The 26,271-nt window shown below is 48.5% G+C and overlaps 1 protein-coding gene across 1 annotated transcript in view; it reads left to right on the top strand.

Moving 5' to 3' along the window:
• Positions 1 to 11,787: 11,787 nt before the first annotated feature.
• TSHZ3 (teashirt zinc finger homeobox 3) overlaps positions 11,788 to 26,271 on the top strand; it is a 64,959-nt gene continuing 50,475 nt past the window's right edge. The window contains exon 1 of the mRNA XM_066557276.1: positions 11,788 to 12,127. Coding sequence (XP_066413373.1) covers positions 12,088 to 12,127 — 40 coding nt within the window. The 5' untranslated portion in view covers positions 11,788 to 12,087. The remainder of the gene's footprint in view (positions 12,128 to 26,271) is intronic.

Genomic DNA, 26,271 nt, shown 5'->3' on the forward strand with positions numbered 1-26,271 from the left:
CTAAAACTCAGCTCTGACTGCTGTTTTCTGTCTCCCATGAAGTGTTACATGTACCCAGCAAACTCCTGAACCCAGGGCTGCCACAGAAAGCCCTCACTGATGGGTAGCTCTGAGAACCCACCCTCCAATTATGGACCACTGAGCTGGGAAGGTGTTTTTGTTGAGGAGAACCAAAACCACAAGAAATGCTCTACAACAGACCACAGAATGGGTTTGGCACCTGTGTCTGCCCAGAGCAGAAGTTTGGGAGTTGTGTTATCTGTGGCCTGCTGACCCCAGGAGAGGGGGCTGACCTTGTCTTACAGGCAGGAGTCTATTGCTATGGCTCCCCTGGGAGCACAAAGCAGCTGCAAACTGCTGCAATGATTAACCCTTATGTGTTGGAGATGTAACATCGAGTCATGGTAATAAAGCTTTCACTGCAGAACGGATCTCTGCCTTTGTAAATTGTTGCTCTTATCAGCTGCACTGGAGGATGTTATCCCTTTCCTCTGAAGCATGACTGCTGTGCTGCTCACTGGAAAGGAGGCCAGATCTATAGACTGGCTGATATTTATTCAATTGCTTTTAGAACAATGCAGAGAACACACTTTGTTTAGGCTAAAAAATGCAGTGTGTGAAAACAAAACAAAACAAAAAAACCCACCATGAAATGCTCATACATATGAAACAATATATTAATTAAAATCCAGAATGCCTGTAGCAGATTTGAAGCTGGGAATGCCAGATTTGCTATAACAGACAACTGTGTTGCTCTGTTGAGTCCAGGCTTCCATTTGTGGAAGTAATTTATACCTAATGTTTTGTAAAAATGCAAACCCTTCCAGCCTGTGACTTACCTGGACAATTACAGGATTTTGCTGTTTGGCTGGAAACAGATTGTTTGTAGCAATCAGTATTCATGTCCCCAAAACATAAGCAGTGTAAGTTTTATTTTGTCATACATTTCAAACACAGACCCACTTCTGTGCTCTCCTATTTGCCAGGGAGCCAAGGGGAGCTGTGAGTGTGTCTCAGCTAAAATCCAACCTCAGGTCTGTGAACAGGGACCTGGCTTCCTCAGAAACGTGATGCCTTTTATCTCAGTGTGCTTCCTACCCTCCAGCCCTTCCCTTGGCAAATCTGTGGCCACATCAAGGCCCTGAAAGCAAAGGTGACCTTAATATAAGCCCTGGTGTGACACTTTCTGCTTTAGTCTGCAAAGAGCCAGAAACTCTATCTCTGAGAGATGGAGGCTGTGTGTGTGTCACAAGGGCTGTCACTGCCCACAGTCCCTCTTTCACAGGGACTTTCCAACATCCCAAGGGCCAAGAAGAGCAGAAGTTATTTGTTCAACCTATCCAGCCATGGAAGCAGCAGCTCTGTTGGTTTAGGGCCACAGCACTGTGGTCCTTGCTCACCCCATCAGAGGTTGGATGGACCAAGAGCATTGCAGGAGTCTGTCCACAGCTCCCAGGGACTGTTTGTAGTTCTTACACACAACCTTTTTCAAAGGATAAAAACAGCTTCCAGGTTCAGGGGTTAAGAAAAAAAAAATAATCCCTTTGGGGTAAGCAGTGGGAAAATAAATTCAGTTTAAGGAAACAAAAATGTTTTCCCTAAAACAACTGAGGTCTTATGAGTTTTGGGAGGGGATATTGTATAGTACACTCGTGTCACTAGGTGCAGACTGAGAAAAGGTAATGAGAAAACTTTTCCAGCTCAGGAGTGACAGCTAGGAAGGAGGCTGGACTGAGGATGGGCTTCCTTGCAAAGTTCCCTGGTGTTTGGAGGGAGTGGGTTAATGCCCTTTGGTAAGAGGGACATTAACACCACTCTGTATTCCATGATTCATCCCTTTCTCCACATCTTTCAATCACATTGCTTCAGCCTGCTGTAATTAAAAAGAGGCTGATCTGCAGGAGCCATGCTTGGGCCGGCCAGGCCAGGGGCTGCACCAGGTATTCTTTATTTCTTATCAAGGAAGAAGCTGCTGTGGGCTACTGATGCTTTGCTGTTTGGTGTCTGGATTCATCTGCTTGAGAAACAGTGCAGATAGTTTTATGGCAAAAGTTAGGCTAGACAGGGCTGTTCCTCACTCATCAGCACTGGGAGCATTTTTCTACAGGGACTGCAGATGAAAGCAATGAGTTTATTCCTCTTTCCCCAACTCCACCTCCTCAGGCACATCAGTGCTGTTATTTTAACAACAACAGCTGTAGTTAAAAAAAATACTATTAAACCTCACTGAGTCCTGGAACAGTAACTATAGATAGATAGATAGAAAACCAGTGACCAGACAGTTAAACTCCCAAACTGACCAAACAGGGTGCCAGAGGCAGTAACTTAATTTACTCCCTTATCAGCTCTGTTTTTCCCTGAGTAGCTGCTGTGGTCTCACAGGTGGAGGCTGTTGGGCTCTGAGGGGAGCAGAAGTTGCCTGTTCCCTCTTTAGGAGGATGGGGAAGGGTTTCTTGGTATTGGTACCTTGTGTCCTGCCTGGCTCCTGTGGGTGTGAGAGGCTGCTGAGGTGATGGTGATGATGGTGATGGTGGTGATGGTGATGGTGATGGTGATGGTGATGGTGGGCTCCAGCTGCTGGGGGCTGTGTCCCTCCCTGCATCCCTGCCTTTGGAGGCTGGGGAGGCTCTGTGTGCCCTCTCACATCTCATCCCTCCTCTGGCTGTCACTCCTGTTCCCAAGGTACTGTTGCCCTGATATTTGGTTACTCAAAGGGGAGAAAGAAGCAACAAATTTACTGAAATTATCTTGATGTTAATTTGTTCTCTTGTGGGGTTTCTTGTGTGAAGGGGGTATCTACTCTATTAACTCCCATTAATATCAAACCTCTACTATTAATAGGATTTGCATATGGAAAGGAAGAGGATTGACCTTTAAATTCATTAAATAAAGCAAATTTTAAGAAATAATTTTAGTTAAAAGCATTAGTGTGATGAAAAATAGAAGAACAAATACAGAGACATCAGTATCTGGGCTTTTGCTAACACTAACGAGCAAATTATTGTAAGGGAAGATTTGCATCATTGGAATACATATTCCATACTGATATATGGGATACAGGGTTATCTTTGTATGGCTTCTCTTTCAGAATATATTTTCTTCTTATAAAATAGCCTCTTTTTAACTCCCATTGGGGACCTCCTTATAAATGAGGAACTGGTCCTCAAGGGACTGGCCTGGCTAGAAAAGTGTGTTATTAAAAAAAAAAAAAAAAGTGCATATTAGAATACTAAGCAATATAATTAGCCTATTTCTTTGGTTTTTAAGAAAATCTTTTTTAAAAAAAGTATAGCCAAGTTTTAATTAAACATATTCTCTGGGTGTTTGAATTTTGTAAGAATTAGAAAATCTTGCTGTATTTTAGAGGGATTAATTGCATCAATTTAAGGTTCTGGCTCCAATCTCTGCTATGCAGCCAGGTATCACCACTGCTCTTGCAAAGCAGGTACAGTGCTGAGAGTGAGGAGTGAGGTTGGCCACAGAGCTGGGGCCACAAGCTGCCCCTCAGGTGGGCATTCTCAGCCTCTGGGTGGCAATGAACATGTTCATCTTCGAATCTTTTACACAGGAATAAGCAGAGGTTCTCTATACCAAAACTGGGTAAATCTACAGATTCAAAATATGATTGCTCCTAATGATAATATTGATTTACACATGCTGAAAAGCTTCTGTTTCCTTCCCAGCAAAGAGTCTAAAATGTACATGAGCAGTGTTTTTACCACTCTATCACTTTTGGAGGCTGAGTCTTGAGGTGCTGATGTCCAGTGGTCTCTGGGTCTCCACTCTGCTCTTTGGTCCTCCCCCGCCCATGTCTCAGCTTGCTGTCACAGCCCTTTGGAAAATACTTTGAGATGCTTGGATCAAACTTGCTGCTGGTCCAAAGTAGCATTAATCAGTATTTTGTGCTATTTTGTCATGCAGCTCAGTCTATAAATCCAGATATTTATTCTGTTCCTGTTCTCCCTCAGGCTCCCACAAGTGGGAAGAGGTGAAACGGTTCAGGTTATTCTTCTCAGAGCTCAGCTAATGTCATCTGCTGAATACAGCTTTAAACATCTGAAGCTGGTGAAATTAAATAAAGTGTGAGCATCCTTTGGTCTGGAGCTCTTTGCCTTTAGAACAATTACTCATGGTAACCTTAACAATAGTATCTTAAGGGAAAAAAAATCCTCATAAAAGAATGTAGTGTTAGGATGGAGCTCTGCCTGATATTAGAACAATTATGGAGCAGATGCATCCACTCCGAACAAAGTGACCTTTTCATCAAGTTGCAAAACATTAAAGGTTAAAGAATGTTTGAAAGGAAGTTAATACTTTTAAAACATTAAAAAAAAATGCCATTCTTTCTGGACCCGACCAAAATCTGTGGGAAAATGAGATGACTGTTTAGGCACATCCAGTCATAATTTAAGCAACTCTGATTACAGAAGGATACAAGGTATTTTAAATCGTCTGTTTTCTTTTACAATTAGAAGCGCTTTTTCGAAGAAGAAAGATTTGATAGGAATAAATACCCAGTGACAGAAAGCTGGTTAATTGCAATTTTAAAGTCACATTCCTTTCTCTCCATTGTGTACAGAGGAGAACAAAGAGCGGGAATCAATGGTGGTGTCAGATTTTCTGAGTTTCCACGTTTCACCTGACCCGGGCGGTGCAGAGCCCGCTGCCCGGCTGGGGAGCGAAGCGCTGCGGCTCCGGCCCCGCGGCTGCTGCTCGCCAAGGGCCACCGGCGAGGGGACAAGGGCCACCGGGAGGGGACAAGTGTCCGGCGCCGCCCCGGGCTGCGGGACAGCGGCGGGGCGCTCGGGGCCTGTGCCCGCACAGCAGCCCGCAGTCATGTCCGTGAGTTTTTCTCGGCTGCGAGTGGGGGATGCCGGGTCCCGCACACTGCCCGCATCCCCGCGCCGTCCGTGCGGGGCAATTCAGCGCGGGACGCGGGGCTCCGGGATTTACGGCCCCGCTGGGGCTGTCCGTGTGTCCTGGCGGCCCGCACGGGGTCAGAGCTCGGCGGAGGGGGAGGAAGAGGAGGAGGAGGAGGCGGCCCGGGGCTGCGGCCGCGCTGGCTGTGCCCGGCCCGGTGCGCGTCCCCCCGGCGGTACCGAGCTCCGCCCGCACCTTGGGGCTGGGCGGGGGCGGCTGCAGCGCTTCCCTTCCCGCCGCCGGGTCAAGGTGAGCTGCTGGCAGATGGGAAGCTTCGTACGGATAAACTTCTGTGTGCGAGCGCTGTGTGCCAACACTAAAAAACCCGCCAGGGAAGGAAGTTTCTGTGGAAAAAAAAAAAAAAAAGAAAAAAAAAGAAAAAAAAAAGAAAGAAGGATTTTGCTCGAAGTTAAGTTTTATCCACTTCCCCCTTCTAGTATTTTTTCTTTTTTTTTTTTTTAGAAGAGTATCTGAGCACAACAAAATCTTCATTGCGTTGAGTCGCAGGCGGTCAGCTGAGGAGCACCCGCGTACTCTGTGCGATGGGAACTTTCAGGTGATGCGAGAAATAAGCGGGGAATCCCTTCCACTTCTCCGGGATCCTCCAAATGCCTTTCAAATTAGCCAGCCCTGAGGATCGGTGCCAGGCTCCACAAAGGCGTTCCCAAAGCCTGCAGCCAGTAAAACTTTGTGTAGGTAAAATTAGCCAAGGACCTTCTACTGAGACAACAGCCTTTGTTGTCACATGTGGTGTGTGTGGAGTTCCAGGATCTGTAACTATTTTTCTTAAAAGGTTTTCCTACTGCCCCAGTGAATGCATTACGCTACAGTAGCTCTGAAATGGTATCGCTTATTTCTTTCAAAGCAGCGGCCGGTTGTTTCTTCAGGGACCCCGTGTCCTTTCGAGGGAGGGGGAAAAAGTGATGGCTGAGCGGGACTGAATCGCGCCGATAGCTCTTATTTTAAATCAGCATCATCTCCAAAGGGCGCAGCCCCTGGGAGCGCGGCGAGCGCCGGGGCGGCCGCTGCCCGGGCCGAGCGGGGCTCAGCCCGGGGGAGACCCGGCAGGGGCGAGCGGGAGCCGGGACAGCTCGGTGGCCTCAGCCCTTCTCCGTCCGAGAGGGAAGGCGGAGGGCCCGGCTCTCCGGGCAGCAGCGGCGGCGGCGGCATCGCCCCGCAGAGCCGCGGCCGGGCCGCCGCTCTCGGTGCCCGGGTGGAACCGGGAACTTGTTGGCCCCGGCGGCGGCGGGGGCGGGCGGTGCGCTCCGACCGCCGCGGGAGAGGAGCGGGGCACGGAGGGAGCGCCCGCCGCGGGGCCGGGCACCGGCACCGCCCGCCGGGCACCGCCGGCTGCGGGGGCCGCTCCGGGCGGCCCCGGGACCGGGCCGGCCCGCTCGGTACCTCCGAGCGGCTCCCCCGGCCGAAACCTACCGCCCCCACCGCTCCCCGCTGTGCCTGGGGATTTTCTTGGGGGGATGTATTTCTGATATCTGGGGTTGGGTGGAGAATTGCTGTCAACTCCAGGCAGAAGCGAATCGATTCGGACAAGATTACTTACAGTTTAGAATGAGGGTTCCAAATATGAGGACACTGAGCGTGCTTACACTTTCCTATTTTCTCCGTGCTCTTCCCGAAATGCGTGGTCCTAATCGCAGGGACGCAGCTATTCCAGTTCTGATTTTCTGGGGCTTATTACATGTCAGAACTGTGAAAGTCCTCTGGACAATTTACAGACAAAACATCTGGTTCGTTAAAGCAAAGCTACTGGACTAAGACAAACAAACTTTGCTGCTGTGCAAATTCACTTACCCAAACAATTTACATTCAAGCAAAGATTTTAGCCCGAAGAAAAACTTTTATTCATTTGTATTCAGGAGGTTTGGGAATTCACAGGCATTTAAAAATAATTTTGCTCTAATAAAGTAATGTAGATATTACAAAATGTCTTTGTTCTCTTCACAGATCATTATCGCTGCTATAATGGTTATTGACAACACTTTGTATTTTACAGAAGCGCAGTATCGTTTTCGGGCGTGGACAGTGGGCTTTTTAAACAAACTTGTCGGATCCGTATTCATCTGGTCCAGCCTTCGTGAAAGCTGCTGCTTCTTTGTTCTTCGCCGGGAGAAACCGAAATACTTCCCGCATTTCGATGGGCGCGGGGCAGGAGGGAAGGCAGTGCCCGGGCACAGAGGGCAGCGGTGCCGCCGGTACCGGCCAAGGGCCGCCGCGTCCTCCGTGGGGCTGCCCGGGCCCGGTGAGACCCCCCCAGCCCCGCCGGGGCTCGCCCCCCTCGCCGCCGCCCCCGACAGCCGCTCCCGGGCCGCGGGCAGCGCTGCCCTGCACCGGCGGCTCCAGAGGCCCCGGCTCGCTGCTGCCCGGCCCTTCCCGCCGCTCCGGGGACCCTCGGCTGCAGGAGAGGAGCTGCAGGTCCCCGGCGGCGCCTCTGCCCCGCTCGAAAGGGAGGCGCGGGCAGAGCTGGGCCGGAGCTGGGGAGAGAGGAGAGAGGCCGGGGCCGTTCGGTGGCCGGGACTGACCCCCGGAGAGCAGCGAGCCGGTGCGAACAGCCAGGGAGAGCAGCCACACGGGCACCTCGGCGCACGCCGCTCCCTGCCTTGTTTGCAGTGAGCAAGTGGCGAAACATCAACACGCTGCTCGGGAGAGAACAAGGTTAAAGCTGGGCTAAAACACGCCGGCTTCTAAGAGGCAGCTGTTCCAAGTTTACTAAACTTCCTCACTGATCCTCCCTGGCCGTTCCCATAATCAGCAGTTAATTCCAGTGGTCCTTTATCGGCTCGGCCGCTGTCTCCACGCGGGCCGGGGGACGAAAGAGGTGTCTCGGGCAATTGGTGGAGTTTTGGTGGAGAGGAATGGTATGAGCAGTGAAAATATATACCAAAGAAGGGCAGTAAGCAGTGCCCGGTTGGGAAAGATAAAACATTCTTAGCTGGTGGAAAGTTCAGGAGTGATGGTTATCTAATTATGTGACTTATAAATAATTGGTGCCTTGTTTTAAAACTGCCGGGAAGAGCGAGCTTAGGGTTGAGCCTCGTGTGCTGAGTCTACGTGGATGGAGTCTGTAGAGCCATCGATTTGATGCGCTGTGTTTGGAAACTCTACACTTCATAAAATTATGCGTTCTGGCTCTCTGGAATAGACTGTGACCCCCAAAGAAGCCGACGCACATGAAGGCGTCTGCACTTCCCTCTGTAAATCGTCTGATGGAAAGCTCAATAGATTTTTTTTTCCTTCCTTAAAAAAAATGTACATAGTTAATAACCAAATTATTCCACAACTTCCTGAGCGTTTTGGCAGTGAGACTTGTGACTGTGGAAGAGCAATGCACATGTCTGTGTGCACGAATATCTGCTGCCTCCCTCTCTCTCTCACACACGAGAATTATTATTCCTAAGTGAACTGAGAAAGTTCCTCCAATGACTGTTTACGGAAAGTTTCACTTATTTCGTTCCCTCCCAGTCCCAGCTCGGCGCACTGGAAGGAGCCCCTCGCCCTGCGCTGCCGGCTGTGTGGGCCGCCCTTTGCAGAGCCAGGTAAGCGCTGCTGCTCGCACCGAGCTCCCCACGCAGCGGGGCCGGGCATAGTCTCGCGTGTTTGTTTGTGCTGCTGACACCGTTCAGCTGCCGAGGTGCCACCTGCCAGCATCCTCCTCGCAGGCTGTGCTCTGCGGGAGGCACAGCTCTGTCTAGGAGCCTGTTCAAACACAAATGCCACCACTCGCACAAATCCACGCACGCGTGCAGCCCAGCGCACCCGCGGGAGGAGGCTGCGCACCCGCGGAGCCGCGCCGGGCCGAGGGGCTCGCACCCCTCCGGGCACCCGGGCCAAAACCGGCAGCGGACAGGGGCTCACATCCATGCCGCGGGCGGGCTCAGGGTGACACAAAGGCAGTGAAAGATGAGCAGATTTAGAGACAGGAAAGTGGAAGGAACAAAGTTCTTGCAACTTGCAACCGCCCCAAAATTGGGGATTGGTCGCTGCGGCTCGCTCCTCGCGATGCCCCGCAGCCAGCAGCTGAGGAGGATCGGGATTTCCCTGGCTTTGGAGAGGGCTCTCGCACATTTCAGAACAGCCTTTACAGGACTGCAGTGACTACACGCGCCGTGTCATTTTAATTTTGCTGTAGTTTTCAGGGCGCTCTACCAGCGCCTGGTGGCAGAGTGACCTTCCCCGCACTCCGTGCGGCGAGCAGGAGCACAGGCGCCCAGGGCTCCCGGGGCTCTCGGCTGCCGAGGCTCCCGGCCGAGCATCCCAAAGTTTGTTTCAGTCTCTCTCGCTCCAGAGCTCGGAGGAATCCTCCATGTTGCGCAGCGCGGGCCGGCACCTCAGCCCGGGGCTGGCCTCTCGCCGGCTCCGCGCTCGGTGCGCTCCTGCCGCAGCCATCGCCCCGCCGAGCCGGGAGCGCAGCCGGGCTGAGCGCCCCGGTCCCTGTCCCTGTCCCTGCCCCAGGCCGGCAGCATCCTTCGGGGGGTGGGGGGCGTGAATTATTTAGGTTTTCTATTTCCTACTTAAAGAGGGAGGAGGGAGAGAGAATGAAGGAGCTATTAACCGCAGCCGAGCCCTGCTTCCCGAGGCTGTCTAACGTTTGTAAATACTTATGCTGCGGCTGGTCCCCTCCTCCCCGGTTGTTTAGTATGTTGGTTATTTGTACCGAATCCCGGTCTGTGTAGTGTCTGATGTGTTGTCGTTGCAATGTGCAGCCGGGGTGACACTGATGGATGCGCCAATGGTGAGACGGACAGATGTTAGGGCGGATCTAGCGGCACGCACCGCCGCGGCGGCGAGCCCGCCCGCCCGCCCCGCCGGGGCTGCCCGCCGCCCGGCCCCGTCCTGCCGCACGGCTCACCCACGCTCGCACACTCACACACACACACACACACAGGGCTTTTTGGGGACGGGGGGGGAACGTCTCGGTGTCGTCTCTTAAGCAGATCTGATCGCTCCTTCTGTGAGCAGATACTGTAACTGTGAGGAGCAACCAGCGAGTATCAATGAGATGGAACTGAGCGAGTTTGGCAGCAGAAGCGGCAATTGACAACTCACCATTTTCTTGTTTTCAAGAAATGTTTCGTTTTCCCCCAACAGTAGCAATTTCCCGGGGACTTTAGGCGACTGCGATTTTTTTTTTCGTCCTAAAGATCAGCTTAAAAAAGAATCAACTCATAACAATAATAATCCAAAAAAAAAAAAAATCCCAAACCTTCTCCACCCGTCATGTAAAGTGTTTGAATTTCCTGCAACTTGAAAGGGAAGCGAGAGCCCGAGAGCGGCACGGCGGCTTTATAGGATGTGAAGACGCAACAACATCTGCACTTAGTCAGGTATTTGGAATTATCCCAAATCTCGAAGAATGGGGGCGAGTGGAAATTTTTTTTGATCTTACCGTAAAAGTGAGCTCAGCCTTTTTTTTTTTTTTTTTTATTCCTCCCCGTGAACTTAAAAAAAAAAAAAAGCTACTGGGGTTGTTTGCTTTTTTTTTTTTTTTTCCTTTCTTTCTTTCCTTTTCTTTTTCTTTTTTTTTTTTTTTTGGTTTTTTTTTTTTTTTTTTGGCTGTTGCTGTTGCCGTGTCCCGGTCCCTGCTGGCGGGGTCCCGGCGCGGGCGGAGCGGGGGCGGGAGCGGCCCGGGCCCCGCGCGCCCCCCGCCGCCCCGGCCCTCCCCGCGCCGCGCGGCCCCGCCGCCCAGGGATGCGCAATCAAACCCGCAGCACATCGATCCGCCGGCGCTCGCCGAACTGAGCGCGGCGGCTCGGCAGTGAACTTGGACCGAGAAAAAAAAAAATTAAAAAAAAACCCAAAAAACCAAAAAAACTGAGAGAGAAAAGAAAAAAAAAAAAAAAAAAAAAAAACAACCTGCCCCCAAACAGGGAAAACGAGGCAAAAGTGCTCCATCCCGAAGAGCCGGGTGCGTGGGGCGCGGGCGCTGCCCGCTCCCCGCCGCTCTGGCCCCGCGGGGCGGGAGCAGCGGCTCCGCTGGCGGGGGCGCCGCCGATAGCGGCCGCCGGCCGGGGCGGCCCCGACACCGCCCGCCCGCAGGCGCGGAGCGGAGCGCGGCGGCCGCGGCGCCAGCCAGGTGGGAGCCGGCGGGCTGGATGTGCCGGCGGGCGGGCGGCGCGCCGGTGAGTGGGCCGGGGCGGGCAGCGCTGCGGGGCGCGGCGGAGAGCCGGGGCCGCCGCCGCCGCTGTCACCGCGCGGGGCGGCCGGGATGGAGCGGCGGGCCGGGCCCTCCTCGCCGTGGGGGGCGGCGAGGAGAGGGGGGGGGTCCCGTGCCCCGGCGTGGCGGGAGGCGATGGCTGCGGGGGGCTCCGGCGGGGAACGGGTGCGCGCGGGGGCGGAAAGGGAAGGGCTGCGGCAGGGAGCGGGGCGAGCGGCGCGGAGCCCGGCGGGCTGCCCTGCCTGTCCCTGCCCGGCCGGCCCTCCGCCGCCGCCGCGGGCGGCTCGGGAGACCGGCGCCGGGCGAAGTTGGGTAGCGGAGGGGGCGCGGCGAGGGGGTCGCCCCGTCCGGCGGGGCAGACCCCTGTCCGCCCCCGTGCCCCGTCCGGCGGGCGATGCGCGCTGAGTGAAGGCGCGGCCCGGGGCGGGCGGCGGCGGTGCCCCGCTCCCCCTCGGCGGAGCAGTTTGAGTGACACCGCGATCATCTCGTTTCCCTTCAAGCTTCGCCTGTTGCCGCCGCCGCCGCCGCCGCCGCTCCAGCGCCGAGCCGGGAGTGGAGAGCGCAGGCTGAGGCTCCGCCGGCTCCGGCCAAGAGATCCCCTGTCTTTATGCCGTGATCTCCCAGCCCGGCCAGGCACCGGGGGCGCAGGGCGGGGTGGGGGGGACTGCGGGCTCTCCCCAGCCCTCCCGCCCGCACACCTCTTCGGGGGGCTTCCCCTCCTCCTTCCTCCGGGGCGATTTGTCAAACTTCCCCCCTCTTCTGCCAGCAGCAGCAGCAGCAGCAGGGCTGTCCTCTCCTCTGTGCCGCCTCCTCCTCCTCCGCCGCCGCCGCCTCCTCCTCCTACTCGGCATCGTGTATGCACAGCAACAAAAAATATATCCCCGACCCAGCCCTCGCGCCGAGGCTGGAGCAGCTCACCGGATCTCTGGGGCTGAGGCAACTCTTCCCACCCCCGCGCCCCGGCTGCCCCCCCCCGCCGGCGCCCGCAGGAGCCCAGCATGCCGAGGAGGAAGCAGCAAGCGCCCCGGCGCGCAGCAGGTACGAGAGCCGCTTCCCTTCCTTCCCTGCCTCCCCTGCCTTCCCTGCCTTCCCTTCCCTTCGCGGCCGCTGGCTTCTCCTCTCGCTTCCCTCCGTCTCTTTCATAACCGGCTCCCGGCGGGCTCCGCCGCCGCTCCGCGCCCCGCTGCTGCCCCGCTGCCCGCCGCTGCCGAGGGCTCTGCCGAGCAACTCCTGGGCTGGAGGCGCAGCGCCGGGCTGGGGGTTTTGGGGGGATTTTATTTATTTTTATTCTTTGGAGTGGGGGGCGCATGAAAGCCCGTTCCCCACTTTTGGTGCCCACTTTGATTTATTCCGAACTCTGCCATCGCCCGGCTCGGTTCTGGGGTAACCCTGTGCGAGGGGCAGCGGGTGTGTGCGGGCACACGCTGCTCGGGCTCTATGGTCGGTGTCACTCCGGGGCTGGGGGAAGCAGGAGGCGAATTTTGGTTATTTCCAGCCCGTACTTTGGCACCTACTTTGCTTCTCTCCTTCGTAGTCTTCATTCTTCTACATCCCCTTCCCTCACAGGCAAATGGTTTGTGAAAGCCAGGGAAAATATTCTTTTTATTTAATTTTTCTTTCCTATAAAAAAAGAGAGAGGGCATGTATAAAAATATGGCACGCTGTGAATGAAGTGGCAGGGACAAAGTGATTTGGAGGCTCTGCAGTGTTAGTTGAAGATCCGAGCCCAGAACTGGTTCCTTTGCCCAACTTTTACCTTTTTCTCTTCTGCCCTTGTACTGCACTGGAGATGTCTCTGCCGGACAGACAGACCGTCCTAGCTGGTCACTTTCTTTGGTAGCCTCTTCTGTTAATCCTATTGATTTCTTATTTATGAGTCCAGAGGAGAAGCTGCAAAGTAAACCAAAGGAGGGAAAAAAAAAAAAAAAGAAAGAGGGTCTGTGTATTGTCAAGTGACTGGTGAATGTTTCTGATAGTGCCTTTGCAATTTCCACTGGTTTCTTTTTTCCTTTTTAGAATTACTTTTCGAGGCTTTGTGCTGGTGAGGTTTTTTGTTTGTTTGGCTTGTTTTCCTTTTGCCAGAAATGTCAACTCCTGTTAAACTTAAGCAGTATTTTTTTGGAAAAGCCAAATTGAAAAGAAAACAGTAGAAGAAAAGCCCTACATAATTTTACAGTAATCCTTAGTTGGGGATATGCAGGCTGGAAAAGGTTTCCTTGGCCTGTTGCCATCCTTGATTTGATGTCTGATTGATCGCCTGTCATCTGGCAGCCTTTGATCTATTCATTCCCGATAAACATCAATAAATCACTTGCCATGGTAACGCCAGCCTCGGTGACGTCACACGTGGCCTGTCAACTCTGGGAGCGCAACTTGAGGGGTCCTGGCGAGCGCTGCCACCGCTGGGCCCGGCCTGCCAGGGCCGCCAGGGCTGCCAGGCCCGGGCACGGACAGCTCTGCCGGGGGAGAGCCTCGAGGGGCCGGGCTGGAGCCGGGGAAGCTCCCCAGAGCATCCCTGGCAGCGCGGCTGTGCCTGGGCTTGGGACAGCGTGGGGCAGGGAGTCAGCCCTTCAGCCTGGGTTAGGGACAGCGTGGGGCAGGGAGTCTGTCCTACAGCCTGGGTTAGGCACAGCGTGGGGCAGGGAGTCTGTCCTGCAGCCTGGGTTAGGCACAGCTTGGAGCAGGGAGTCTGTCCTGCAGCCTGGATTAGGCACAGCATGGGGCAGGGAGTCTGTCCTACAGCCTGGGCTTGGGACAGCGTGGGGCAGGGAGTCTGTCCTGCAGCCTGGGTTAGGGACAGCGTGGGGCAGGGAGTCCGTCCTACAGCCTGGGTTAGGGACAGCGTGGGGCAGGGAGTCCGTCCTACAGCCTGGGTTAGGCACAGCTTGGAGCAGGGAGTCCATCCTGCAGCCTGGGCTAGGCACAGCGTGGGGCAGGGAGTCCATCCTGCAGCCTGGGTTAGGCACAGCGTGGGGCAGGGAGTCCATCCTGCAGCCTGGGCTAGGGACAGCGTGGGGCAGGGAGTCCATCCTGCAGCCTGGGCTAGGCACAGCGTGGGGCAGGGAGTCTGTCCTACAGCCTGGATTAGGGACAGCGTGGGGCAGGTAGCCTGGGCTAGGGGCTTGCTGGACCAGGTAGTCCTGCAGGCCGTGCTAGGGGCTTGCTGGAGCCCAGCAGTGCTCCCACACTGCCTGACAGCTTCTCCGAGTGGGGTGGTTTGAGTTTAGTAAACATCAAGGGGCTCGAGGAGTGACACAAATTGTAAATAACAACGTGCGTGTTTTCTTTCTTCTCTTCTTGGACAGCCACATGGGTTCAGGCAGTGCTTTTGAAATAGGGAAATAGACTTCCCAGCGGTCTTACCCCGCATACAAACAGCTAGAAAGTTTGGAAAGTTTCTCTGTGCGGTGGTGATAGCATCTAGCAAACAATATCGTAGCCAAATACTTCGTGATAATATTTTGCTTTTCTGGCCCGTGCCATCAAATAACAATTTTCTAGAAAAATGACAGAGGTGAACTTCTCCTGATACTTGGGAAATTCTGTTTTGTAATGTGAATTTAGTCCTGCAAAATCTAGATTTTCCATGTGTTTTTCCATTTTCGACTGTGCTGTAAAGTGGGCTCTCTCTGTACAGACTGGAAGAAAGTGTTTCTGCACTAAACACACATTCTGAGGTATCCTTCTCTCCCTCCACCACTCTCTGTCTCTCCCTCCTTTCTCAAGTGAATCATCCATGATACGTGATCTATCTTTCATATTTAGCAGAAGTGTAATCTCTTTAAACTTTTAGCTTTTTGATAGCCACATTAAACATTTAGTATTGTGTATAATTGCTTCCCACTGAGATGCTGCTTTTATTGGTCACATTGGAAATGTTACTTTTTCTGATAGCAGTAAACGCAAAGGCCTTTTTTTTTTAACACCTTAAAAAACAGCTAAGAAATAACAGGTTAGTTAAGAAATATTCATTACAAAAACTTGACTGCAGGACTAATAGGAGATGGAAGAATGGTTTTGCTCTATCAAAATGACCCGTCAAAACGACTTTGTTTCATATTTGATTTAATTGTCTCTCTCCTGACAGGCACATTCATCAATAGCTTAATGGTCAATCAGAAGTTGGCAGAGTGAGTGCTTTCATTCTTTCCCATACACTAGCTTTGGCTTTACTTTATCAAAATGCCTCTGCCTAATGGATATGGGGGATGTAGAATGACTGAAGGGCTACTTATTTGACAAGAGTGAAAAAACAAGAACATTCATGCTGTTGATAAGTGCATGAAGATAAATAAGTGAGCTGTATGAGGTGTTTTATTTTAAGACAGAAGAAACTTACTTTTTTTTTTTTTTCCCCTTTTTGGCTTGAGAGCTGCGAGTTATAAGGTTCATGACTGCTTTTGTGGCATACTGAGAGTGATGACAAATTGATTGCTTGGTACTGAGAGAGAAAAAAAGGTGGTGGTGGGGGGAGAATTAAAGATGTCTGCTGATTGGTAACTCAGGAAATCCAGTCCCCAGCAACCTTGAGAATACTCGAGAATTTTTTTCTCCAAACTGAAAGGTCCGCTCAGCCATAAAAAAAGAAAAGTTGTTTTGCCAGCTTCATTAGTGTTCACCTAATTAGCTGTAAACCTGATGGATTCCTGACAGCTTTAATGATTGGAGATGACAAGCTCCACGCAGTGTCATCCAGCAGAATTAGGTTTGCAGCTAGTTTGATGTAATCAAGTTGATATTACACAGTCCTGGTTGCCTTTAGTTGTGCATTAACTCAATTTTCTGCTGCAGGTGACAAATGGGCTTTGGTACCTGGATAATCATGTCATAGGAATTAGGACCCTTTTAATGGTCTGGAGTAGAATAACAACAACAAAGAACTCTCAGCAGCACAGAGCTCGCAGACATAACAGACAGGTGCACAAATTCTTTATGTCTAGCCCAAGTGTTAACACCACACTGTGGAAGACTAAAGCTGTCTCTGAGAATCAAGAATCTGTAAAAATGATAATTTCACTTTGTTTGCTTTGAGACTCAGCTGAATATCATAGGTAAATTTGGGAAGGAGAGTCAGGGATTGCAATTTTATTCCTCACCTGTTAAAGCAAGAAGATAGTTAGAATTGCTGCTCCAAAGACTTTGTCATGTAAGTCAGGAGGAAGAAGGTATATTTACCAGTTAGAGGCTACTGTCTGGAGAAGCTAAGATATTGTATTAATAGAGGCCAGTCTTGTTCATGCAAACAGTAATTATCTATCCTTAAATTATGGCTTTCACTTGCATCTTTTTTAGAAACCTATTTAAAAGATCAAGAAAATGTACTTCCTACTGACAGAAATGACTTAATACATATTTTGTGTACATACCTTGTGAGGAGGGATTGGGAACTAGTGGTTTGCTGGAATCACATTTAGTTTACTTATTTATTTATTTATATATTTAATAAAACAGTAACAGACAACTGCACCGAGTTTTCGAGGCTCTGGGAAAAAAAACCCAAACAAACCTGGGCCTATGGTTGTTTGTTATTTTTTTTTGCACAGTATGTTTTAAATCCTAGAGATTGCTGAATGCTTGAGGCTCTTCCCAACTTCTACGCTTGCATTCAAAAGCTGCACCTGGTCAGTGTGAGCACTGAAATTCACGGAATTGCTGCTTCAGAGGTGCGGAGCACTTCCACTTCCCAGGGACTTGAGTGCTGGTGCCAGCCCTCGGCCCCTCCAGCGCGGGGCTGGGGGTGCAGCACAGCAAACAGATGCAAGATGGCACACAGGTTGTGCCGCCAGATTTCCAGGCAGCTCTGACTCCGGCAACTCGAACGCTCGCTTTAATTTATGGCAATTGCTTGCAACTACATACATACCCCAAAAGTAAATGTAGCGATAAAGTAGGCTACCTATAAAGGTACTTGCAGTGTCAGCCCTTGGTATGTTATTTGCCTCCAAACCTGCCACATATTTCTCTGTTGGGCAGAGATTCTTCCTAGCAGCAAGCTGACAAAATGATTAGTTATGGCTGTCCTCTGCTTTTTTTTTTTTTCCTCGGCAAAGTGTGAAGGAACAATGCAAAAAAAAAAAAAAAAAAAGAAAAAAAAAGAAAAAGGGGCATAAATATAAAAAGGCTTGATAGATTCCCCTGAATATCTGCCTGGAAAACAGAATTTTCCAGAATCAGCTGCCATTTCTCCCATTAGCTTGACAGCTGTCAATTAGGGCTTCAGTGCTCTCCTGGGCCACAGTTTATTGCGTGCGGTTGATGTTGTCATTTTGTTCTCGGTTTTGCCTTGAGCACTATCATGAGCAGGAGTGAAATAGTCAATAACTGATGTATCAGCAGTTATTTCTTAAATTGGCTTACAAGTCTGCATTTTTCCTCTTTTTACTAAAGATTGTTTTGTAAAGTGATTAGAATGAATTGTGACTGCTGCAGGGTTATGGGAAATGCAGTGAAGCTAGGGTGAGTTAGCAGGATTAGAGTGGGTCCTTTTTGTCAGCCCTGCTTCCAGGATTAGTGGAAACTGTATAGAAAAGATCACCTTCAGGGTGAAGTGTGGGGTACATTTTTAAGCGTGCTACGTGCACGCTTATGCAGAAACATATGGTGGTACAGAGTGAATGAAAAGAAATCATCTGCCAGGACGTAAAGTAACCTACGTGTTACCTCTCTGAGCAAACCTTGGCACTGCTGGCTTTACGGTGTAGTAATCCATATTTTAATCCAATGCCGTGACTGCTTCCTAGAGAATCCAAATACAGATTGTCAGATTTTAACACAGCCCTGTTTTCAAGGTGCTGCTAGTGGATCAGGTATTGAGATGCCTGAAGTGTTGCATTGTCAAGTAGGAGTGTATGTGTGTGTATGGTTATGATACAAGACCAAAAATAACATAGTTGCTGAGCAGTCGCGTGTTATCTTATCTGTTAAATACTTCAGCATCATTTACTAAACAATCTACCTCAGGTGTTTTAGTCTGATTTTTTTCTTCCTCTTCTCTCTGTGTTTGGTAATTTTTTTAAAATTTAGTTACGCCCAAATTGTGGTTTATCAGCCTTAAGTTAAAAATGAAAGGTGAATACAATATATTGTATTTGGTAACAATGATATGGACTGGTACATCCAGACAGATAATATGCAGTTGTAATTAGAGTGAATAGACAGGCATTCATTTTCAAATTCTTTGACACATGCATAAAATAGTCATATAATAAGATAAGATGACAATTTTATGTTAGGTTGATAAAGTGTCCCGATACATGCATTTAAATGTCTGTAAGCCTTTTTTTATCCAGACAGATTAATTCTAGTTTCCAGCATTTGCAGTTAGACATTAAATTAATTTTAAAAATCCCACTAAACAATGGATGCGTTGCTTTTTTGTGTGTGTATATGTCATAACCTAAAGCAGAAGGATTGAAAAAAATTTGTGCGATTGATTTTTCTTGATTTCAACATAACAAAAAAATAAAGCATGAAAATTGACTCAAAGGATTTAAAGCATAGTCCACGAGAGATTGTATTGTAGTTTTCTTAAGTACAATAATGCAGAATAGAACATTGTCAGAGCTTGAAATTGTTTGTTACCATTTTCATAAAAAGAACTGAAAGAGTTGAAATAAGTAGGGCTTAATTTCAGAGACTGTGAGATTCATCCTACTGCATTTGCCTGATTTTGCGCCTGAAAGATATTTTGGTCATCTCAGCAGAGAGCCAATCTGCAGAATTTAAACACTTCTCATTGCAGGCATCAACTTTAAGATATTTCTCAGAAAATGTTCAAAGGGTTTTTTTTCCCCTGGGGGTGGAGGGAGAGTAGGGAAAGAGTTACCAGAGGATCATAAAATATCTGAAAGCTCTTTGCCAATGCCATTACCTGGCCTCTTCGGGCTGTAAAGGGACAACTCTTCAAGAATAATCTAAGTTCGTATTTTAGACTTAATTATAAATTATTAATTAACTCTGTCAGGACACATGTTATTAATTATGACTCTCTTTTCTTCATTCAGAGCAGCTGTTGGGAATCACGTAAGTTGACTGTGCTTGTTGGTGTGGGAGTTTGCCAGTGAGGAGGCTCCATGGGCGGCCTGCCTCACCTCCAGCTGCCATCCCTTGGCGCGGCTCCGCCCGGCAGCGCTGGCAATGCAAACAAGTTCTGGGGCGGCCCGGTGTGCTCGCACTCAGCCACCATTGTCACAGGGCTGGCTTTGAGGTCCTGTCCATAAATAATTCCCGTTTTAGCAAGGCTCTGTGGTGCTGGGGAGGTGGGAAGGGCGGCGGCCAAGCGTTGGCGAGGGGGAAGCCAGGAGGTTTCCCTGCCCTTCCGCCAAACTCCCGCCAAACTTGGCGCACTGGCACAGAGCGGAGGGCTGCTTTGTAATTCGTTTGGAATGATCCAAATTCATTTACTTTTGATATTTCCATCATTAAATTGAGCCCTCTGTTTCGGTTTCTTATGTGTTCTTTGCGGGATGCATGTTGCATAAAATAGGCAATTTTTAATGAACAATTTAATGTAAATGGGTTCTGAATTTAAATTAATATTAATGAAGCTTTGAGTGAATTTATTTTGCATACGTAAAGGCTTGTAACTCTTTCACTCATACACTCTTGTCTTTATGTACTAACACATTGGTTAGGTGAATTGGCTAGTTTCCATATTTTGTGATTAAAAACTCTAATGGATTTTACATGGATATTTGTGCTAGCGCAGCTTCGCACAGGTTACTATTGCTAGTAAAAAACGTACCTGCCTTGATATTCAGATTTCTGTAGTTAACATTTCACTGTTATCTCACAGTTTCTGTATGTTTCTTCCTACTTTGGTTTCGCCTTCATGCTTAAAGAAAAAAATACTCCAACAACAGTAACCACAGTCAAGATGTTTTCTTTCTTTGGCTTACCTCTAATGCATTATGTATTTCGAAATGATGGGATGTTCTATAATTAATTCTGTTAGATGTAATTGCTATAATCACTTTGATGCTACACATAATAAAAGTAATATGGTAAGCATACGGAAAAATATAAACACCTTATTGTAACACTTTTTGTAAAATTCTTTAAAAAATCTTGTTCAGAGCGGAACCTCTGCTTCTGTATTTTGTCAGAGCTAAGATTTTTTTTTTTTAAAGTACATTACTTTAGTAAATGAATTAATTTCAGATATTGAAAAGATTTTGACAGGCAGGTTGTCTTGTATGTGCGTGCGAATATCCCTGACTCTGTGCGGTACTAAAGATGTAGTTCATTAAGAAGCCAATCTTCAGTGTGGCTACAAGTGAGACATAAATATCTGTGTATTTCATGAAATGAGAGACAAATATGTACATTATATCAAAAGCCAGGACATAGGAAATAACACAGGAATGGAACTGTACAGTGGAAAGCTTCTTTGTAGCGCAAAATTATGGGAAATATAAAATGTATGAAAGGTAGCATGTAACTAGAGAGGGAGTTTTTCAGGCATGGTCCCAAGTGGGAAAAAGACTACAGAAGGTGATTTCCCTCCTCCTGCTTTTTTCTTTTTTTTTTTTTTTTTTTTTTTTAACAAGTAGCTTTGAGTTATTGTTTGCAAACACAGTTTTTGATAGAGAGGAAATGAAAAAAATATGTGCAATGGGTTAAGCTGTGTATCTGATATCCTTGATTCTGTAACAAAAAATGTTAATATGGCCATAGTTCTTAATTAGTTGCACACAATACTTAATGCTGCAAAGGTCACTTGGTTTTATGGTCCAGCTTCGCCTATGAATTTGTATGTTTCCCCCCAAATTTATATTTCTCTCTCATGTATTTTCTAAGCAATTGAGCGTGCAAATTGTGGTGAAAATGCAAACTAGAAACAGGATTAGAAAAAATACTTTTAGCTTGGACAAAGAAGAGATTTTATTTAATTTTTTTTTTAATTTTTTTTTTTTTTTGCTGATGTTATTTTCAAATAATGCACAGCTTTGCGTGGCGAGCAGCAGTATTACATTTAACTTCTGTAAGCTGAACAAACAAACCCTGACCAAGCTCTCGCTGGATTGTTCTGGGGAAGAACAGAACAGGGTGCTGTTTCTGAGTGTCTCTGGGACTGGGCTCGCTGCCGGCAGCCCTTTCCCTGCTAGGTCAAGCCTGTTGCTGGAGGGCCAGATCGCAGCAGGGGCCTCCAGGAGGCTTGGCCAGGCTGCTCCAGACTGGCAGCCATCAGTCATCCATCTGTGACACAGAGTCTGTTTTTGATGGCAGGGATGATAAAAGGCCTGGGAACTGTATAGGCCCTTGTAATCAGGGCCAGTGCTGACATCCTTCTCAACTTTGACAGCTTCTTCCTTTTCTCTCTTCACCGCCAAGACTGTCTCAACTGGATTTTTTTTTTCCTCTCTCTTGTTTCATGTACTTGATCAGTCTCAGATGCTGGGAATTATTTTTTTCTGGAGGGAGGAGGAGTGTTTCTTTTGGTTTGTGGGTTGGGCAGGTGTGAGAGGAAGTCTGGTTTTTTTTTTTTTTTTGTACTGTAGGCCTGTTGCTAATTAATGTTCCTCCATAAGATTCTGTCGGAGTTGAGTAATGTTTTTGATCTTTATGCCTGATAACTGCATACTTAATGAGATTTCAAAGCTGTGAGTGCAGCTCCCTACAATTATTGACAGATGCCTTTTCTTTGCCATTGGGTTCAGCTTCATAAATCCTCCTGCAGTAATGAGGTTCAGAAGTGCCACCCTGCCAGTGAGCTAATGAAAGAGGGGGGGAGGGAGGGAACAGCTCATGCCTGCCTGACACATTTTTTTCCTTTAAAATTTACTATGCAGATGTCAAGCTGTGGGACGATTACTTCAAACATGCTAATTTTTATCTTGCTTTTGTGTCAAGCCTGCATGCCATTTTTCCCCCCCAATAATAAATAAAAATAGAAACCTCAACCTATTTAAATTTTATCATGGATCATAACTATTGAAGACTTTGATATATGTGTGTTCTTTTGCAGTTTCCAGTCAGTGGAGCAGTTTTTTGAAATCCGAAGGGCAGAGAGAGGTTAAAAAATAAAAATCAAGGGGGGGGAAGAAAAAAAAAAAGGCAGCGAGCTGCCTCGGCCGCACGTCAGCCTGCCCTATCCGTGCACTTGAAACATCGGAGATTTCATTTTAGAGTTCTGAAACTAAATCCTGGTGGAGAATAGCCGCACCATGCCAAACAGTCGATTTCCTTTTCAGCAGAGCCATACATCACTGACCCACCCTTCCCTCCCGACAGAATGACATGTGTCATTTATCACTGGCCCTGGCAGAGCAGAGCCGGGGGGGCCCGGGCAGCTCCCGCTCCGGCGGTGCTGCTGCTGGATGTGCTGGATGTGCTGGATGTGCTGGATGTGCTCCGGCCAGAGCGGGGCAGGGAACGGGAACGGGGCCGGGAGCGCCCAGCTGTGCTGGGGGCACTGCCACGCTCACCCAGGAGGTGATGTGCTCTCATATCATCTGCTAAGTCGCCTTCTTCAGCCCCCTGAAGGTTTTCCCCTCCGGTATTCTTTCTGTCTCAGTCTCTCTTCGTTTCTCTTTTTTTTCCCCCCCTTTTTTTTTTTTTTTGAGTTTGGCAGTTGGGACAAACTGGCTGACACGTATCATTCAAGCAGCACCAGCTTGCTGGGGGTTGTGTAAATGAATCTGGGAGCTCTTGGTTTCACATGATTCAAACGTGCATTATTGAAGATGGATGTTCCTTAAAAAAAGATTGATGATGGATATCAGGCTTATAGTGCCATTTATCATTTTGAATATTATTTAGACTTGCCGTGTAAAGCTGTAACTTGAGAGTTGGATGAGCTGGGACAGAATGGAGGCCTCGGCGTGCACGTTGTGATTGATGGCTTTGCTTTCTCATTGTTTGTTACCAGATACTCGCCGGTCATTACAGGAGTGCCTTACAATTGTTTTAGGAGCTGGATTTCCGTGTGTGTATGTGTGTGTGTGTGTTTGTACAACAGGGAGAGGGACAGGCAGAGGCAGAGTTAAGTTTTTAGTGGGAGCATTTCAGTAATTGTAAAGAATGTAGACAAAGCCGTGGCCCGTGCAAGGATGCAGGCAGCCTTTTGCATGAGCACAGAGACTTGCCGTGTGTAACACTAAAATACAAACAGGACTGTGACTGATCCAGTGTAACACTGCCAGGCATTGCCACTTCCACCATAAAAATGTGCTTGTGAACAGATTAATACACTCCAGCTTCCTTTTGCTAACAGGATGCACCTTTTATTTTTTTTCTGGGTCCCAAATAATGGCAAAGGAAAGAAGGTTCTAGGACACAATTATTTCAGCATTCAGATATTTCTTTCCCACCCACGCTCTTCATGCAGGATTGTGAATCCTTGAGCCTTGGTGTTCGCTCCCAAGTGTCCAGGGTGCTCCTGGAGGGTGGATGGCCTGGCTGTGTAAGTAGTGAGGGCAATCCCTTCCCTCTTTGAAGCACTTTTGCTGGAACCAGGACACCCCCACCTGCTGGAAGAATTAAGGAAACAGCTTTTTATAGGCAATTAGATCTTTCCTTGGAAGTGCAGGCAGGGACTTTCGGGAGGTAGACACTCCAACAATGGAGCAGCCTCAGCAATATGCAGTGCCAGAACTTCAGGTGTTGGGCTGTTTGTGTCCCTTCAGGCAAGTGCAATACCCAGCCTGGTTGAACTTGTTCTGAGCTGACAAACTATTGACTGTTCCTTGCCTGGTGCATCCTACAAAACTCAAATGATTTACAGGAGCAGTAGGTAAAATGAGACGAGAATTACTTTGTTGGATCAGTCTTGAATTTGCACAGGTAGCTGGTGTTTTTGAAACACTGCTTGTCACATCAACTTTTTCTTTGATTGCAGGATGCCCTCCTAGCAAAAAGGAATGACAGCAACACTTAATAAACATTTAGGTTAAAATGTTTTGGTTTTTTTTTAAAGCCAGCAGTAACCTTATATGTGTTTTATAGAAATGAGTTTTTCAGTTCCATTTACTTTTGGTACACTCAGTTGTCAAAAGTAAGGAGAATTCAAGTTTATGCCCTTCATTCAAGTCCAACACCATGAAAAAACTCTGAAAAAACATAATACTTTTTATAAAGCCTTCAACGGTATAAGGTAAAACTTTGCTCTGTTACTCCTGCACTTGTGTAACGCAGTAGGTAATTGAAGTACAAGTGCCAATTTGCTGTAACAATTGTAAACACACCTTGATACAAATGGCATCATTGCATTCTTACTGATTAGAAAACTTTGCTATTAATAGACACAAAGTCCATTTCAGGTGTAATTGGTAAGGAGCTGAGTGCACTCATGGGAAGAAACCTTGTTTTGTTTTTTGTTCGCTTTTATTCTTATCCCTTTTTTCAGTTTTATAGCTGGAGACATGATTTATTGCAGCCATCCATCTTTGGGGCTCATCCATCACATCCTGGTTGCTAGGCAATCATGGCAGCAGCTGTTTGCTTTGAATCAGACAGAAAAGTTGTCAATCATCAAAGGCAGGTGAATAGCATTAGAAACACGCTATTGTCAGACGGAATAATTAATCAAAGAGAGAAAAGATAATTAAAAAGATATGACCCTTGCAAGTACTTGCTCTGGGTTGCCTGGAAAAAAGAAAAACTGCCTGGTCTTTTCTAGACACTTAAGCAGCTGAGGGCTGATAAAATATGCACTCTGCAGTGCATAGTTTTTAATTAATTGAAAAAGGTTCAACATTCAAAGACGATGCTGGAGAAAAGTCTGATTATGAGCATAAGTAATATTTATTGTTTGCATGAAAGGCTTGACATGGAGTTCTAACTTTCTGTCACAAATCTCCTGCATGCTTGCACTAAGCCTCTTTCAGCTTCACTATCTTTGCTGGCAGTTACTGGAGTGTGTGGTTGGTCTGTCCAAGTGAGGGTCCTACGGCTTTCATCCAGCCTTTTCATCCTGGGCCACCTTTCCAGGGCATTGTCTCCTTGGCTGTCCCCTGCAGCAGAGTTGGAGTGCACGAGCTCTGCCATCAGCAAGGCAGGCAAAGCTCGGTGGGGCTGCAGCACTGCCCTTTCTTCAGTACAGGAAAGGTGTCCAGGCAGCACCTATCTCATTTCCAATCAGCCTGAGGAATAGCAAGCTCCTGTGAGCCCGTTCTGAACCCTGATTTTCCAGCAATTTTCCAGTTTTTGTAGCTGGGATGATGAGAAGGCTGCTGCAAAGCCCGGTTTTTGACTCCTCCAAGTTTGGGTGTCCTGGCAGTGGGTGCAGCAGAGCACACCCAGCCCAGGGTACACAGGAATGCACTTCTGGGTAGTGCAGTGCTGAGCAGGGTCTGTAAAACAGCTGGGCACAGCTGTGCTGCTACCAGCAGAGCAGGGCTCGCTGCTGCTGCTGCCCAAAAGCTGGGTCTGAGGCTGAAATGTGGCACAGCATTTTTGTGAGAATGCAATGTCTTATGATTGACTGCTGGGCAAAATGCCCATGTAGTCCAAAAAACCCCAACTTTGGTGTTTGTTCAGGCTTTGAAGGAGTCTGTGGATAGACTGATTGCAGGAGTACACAGGTATGATGATTGCATTAGCAGTGTTTCTTTTTTACAAAGTATTTTGTAAGTAGTGATGCAGAAGTGGCTGCCACGCTGCCCCTCTGTATTTTTCTACTTTTGTTTTCATACTCCCTTTACCCTGTTTTCTAGAAATGAACAAAGAAGCTTCAAGTTTGTGCTGCCAGGAGAACAAACCCCTGCTTACTTTTAATATCAAAACTAGATATTAGTGTTGATTATCAGCAAGATTTGCAAGGATACAGGCTGTGAAATACTGGGAATTTAAACTGCAGGATGAAAACCTTGTACACTGTTCTGCACACACCATCCCTTTCACACTGGCTGATGCCTCCGAGTGTTCTTTGCACAGCTCTTCGTGTCAGTGTGTCACAAGCAGCTCCTCTGCTAATTGTGTGTAGCCTGTATCACATTTTCTGCTCTCACACCCTGTTTCACTTGTAATCATTCCAGTATTTACTTAGAGGAGGAGAGAACACAGCTCAGAAGGAAACGGGGTGCCATCTGAGTGCTGGGTATGACACATCTGCTGCATAGAGCTATTCTTCCAACACTGGGGGCAGGAAGCTCAGGCTGCAGCTAGCTTGGATGACTTGGAGAGATCTGTGTCCTCAAGTAACATTTCATATTAGTGATTCCTCAGAACGTCATGTTCACCAA

This window comes from Molothrus aeneus, chromosome 11 (assembly GCF_037042795.1).
Source record: "Molothrus aeneus isolate 106 chromosome 11, BPBGC_Maene_1.0, whole genome shotgun sequence".
In the NCBI taxonomy this organism is placed as follows: domain Eukaryota; kingdom Metazoa; phylum Chordata; class Aves; order Passeriformes; family Icteridae; genus Molothrus; species Molothrus aeneus.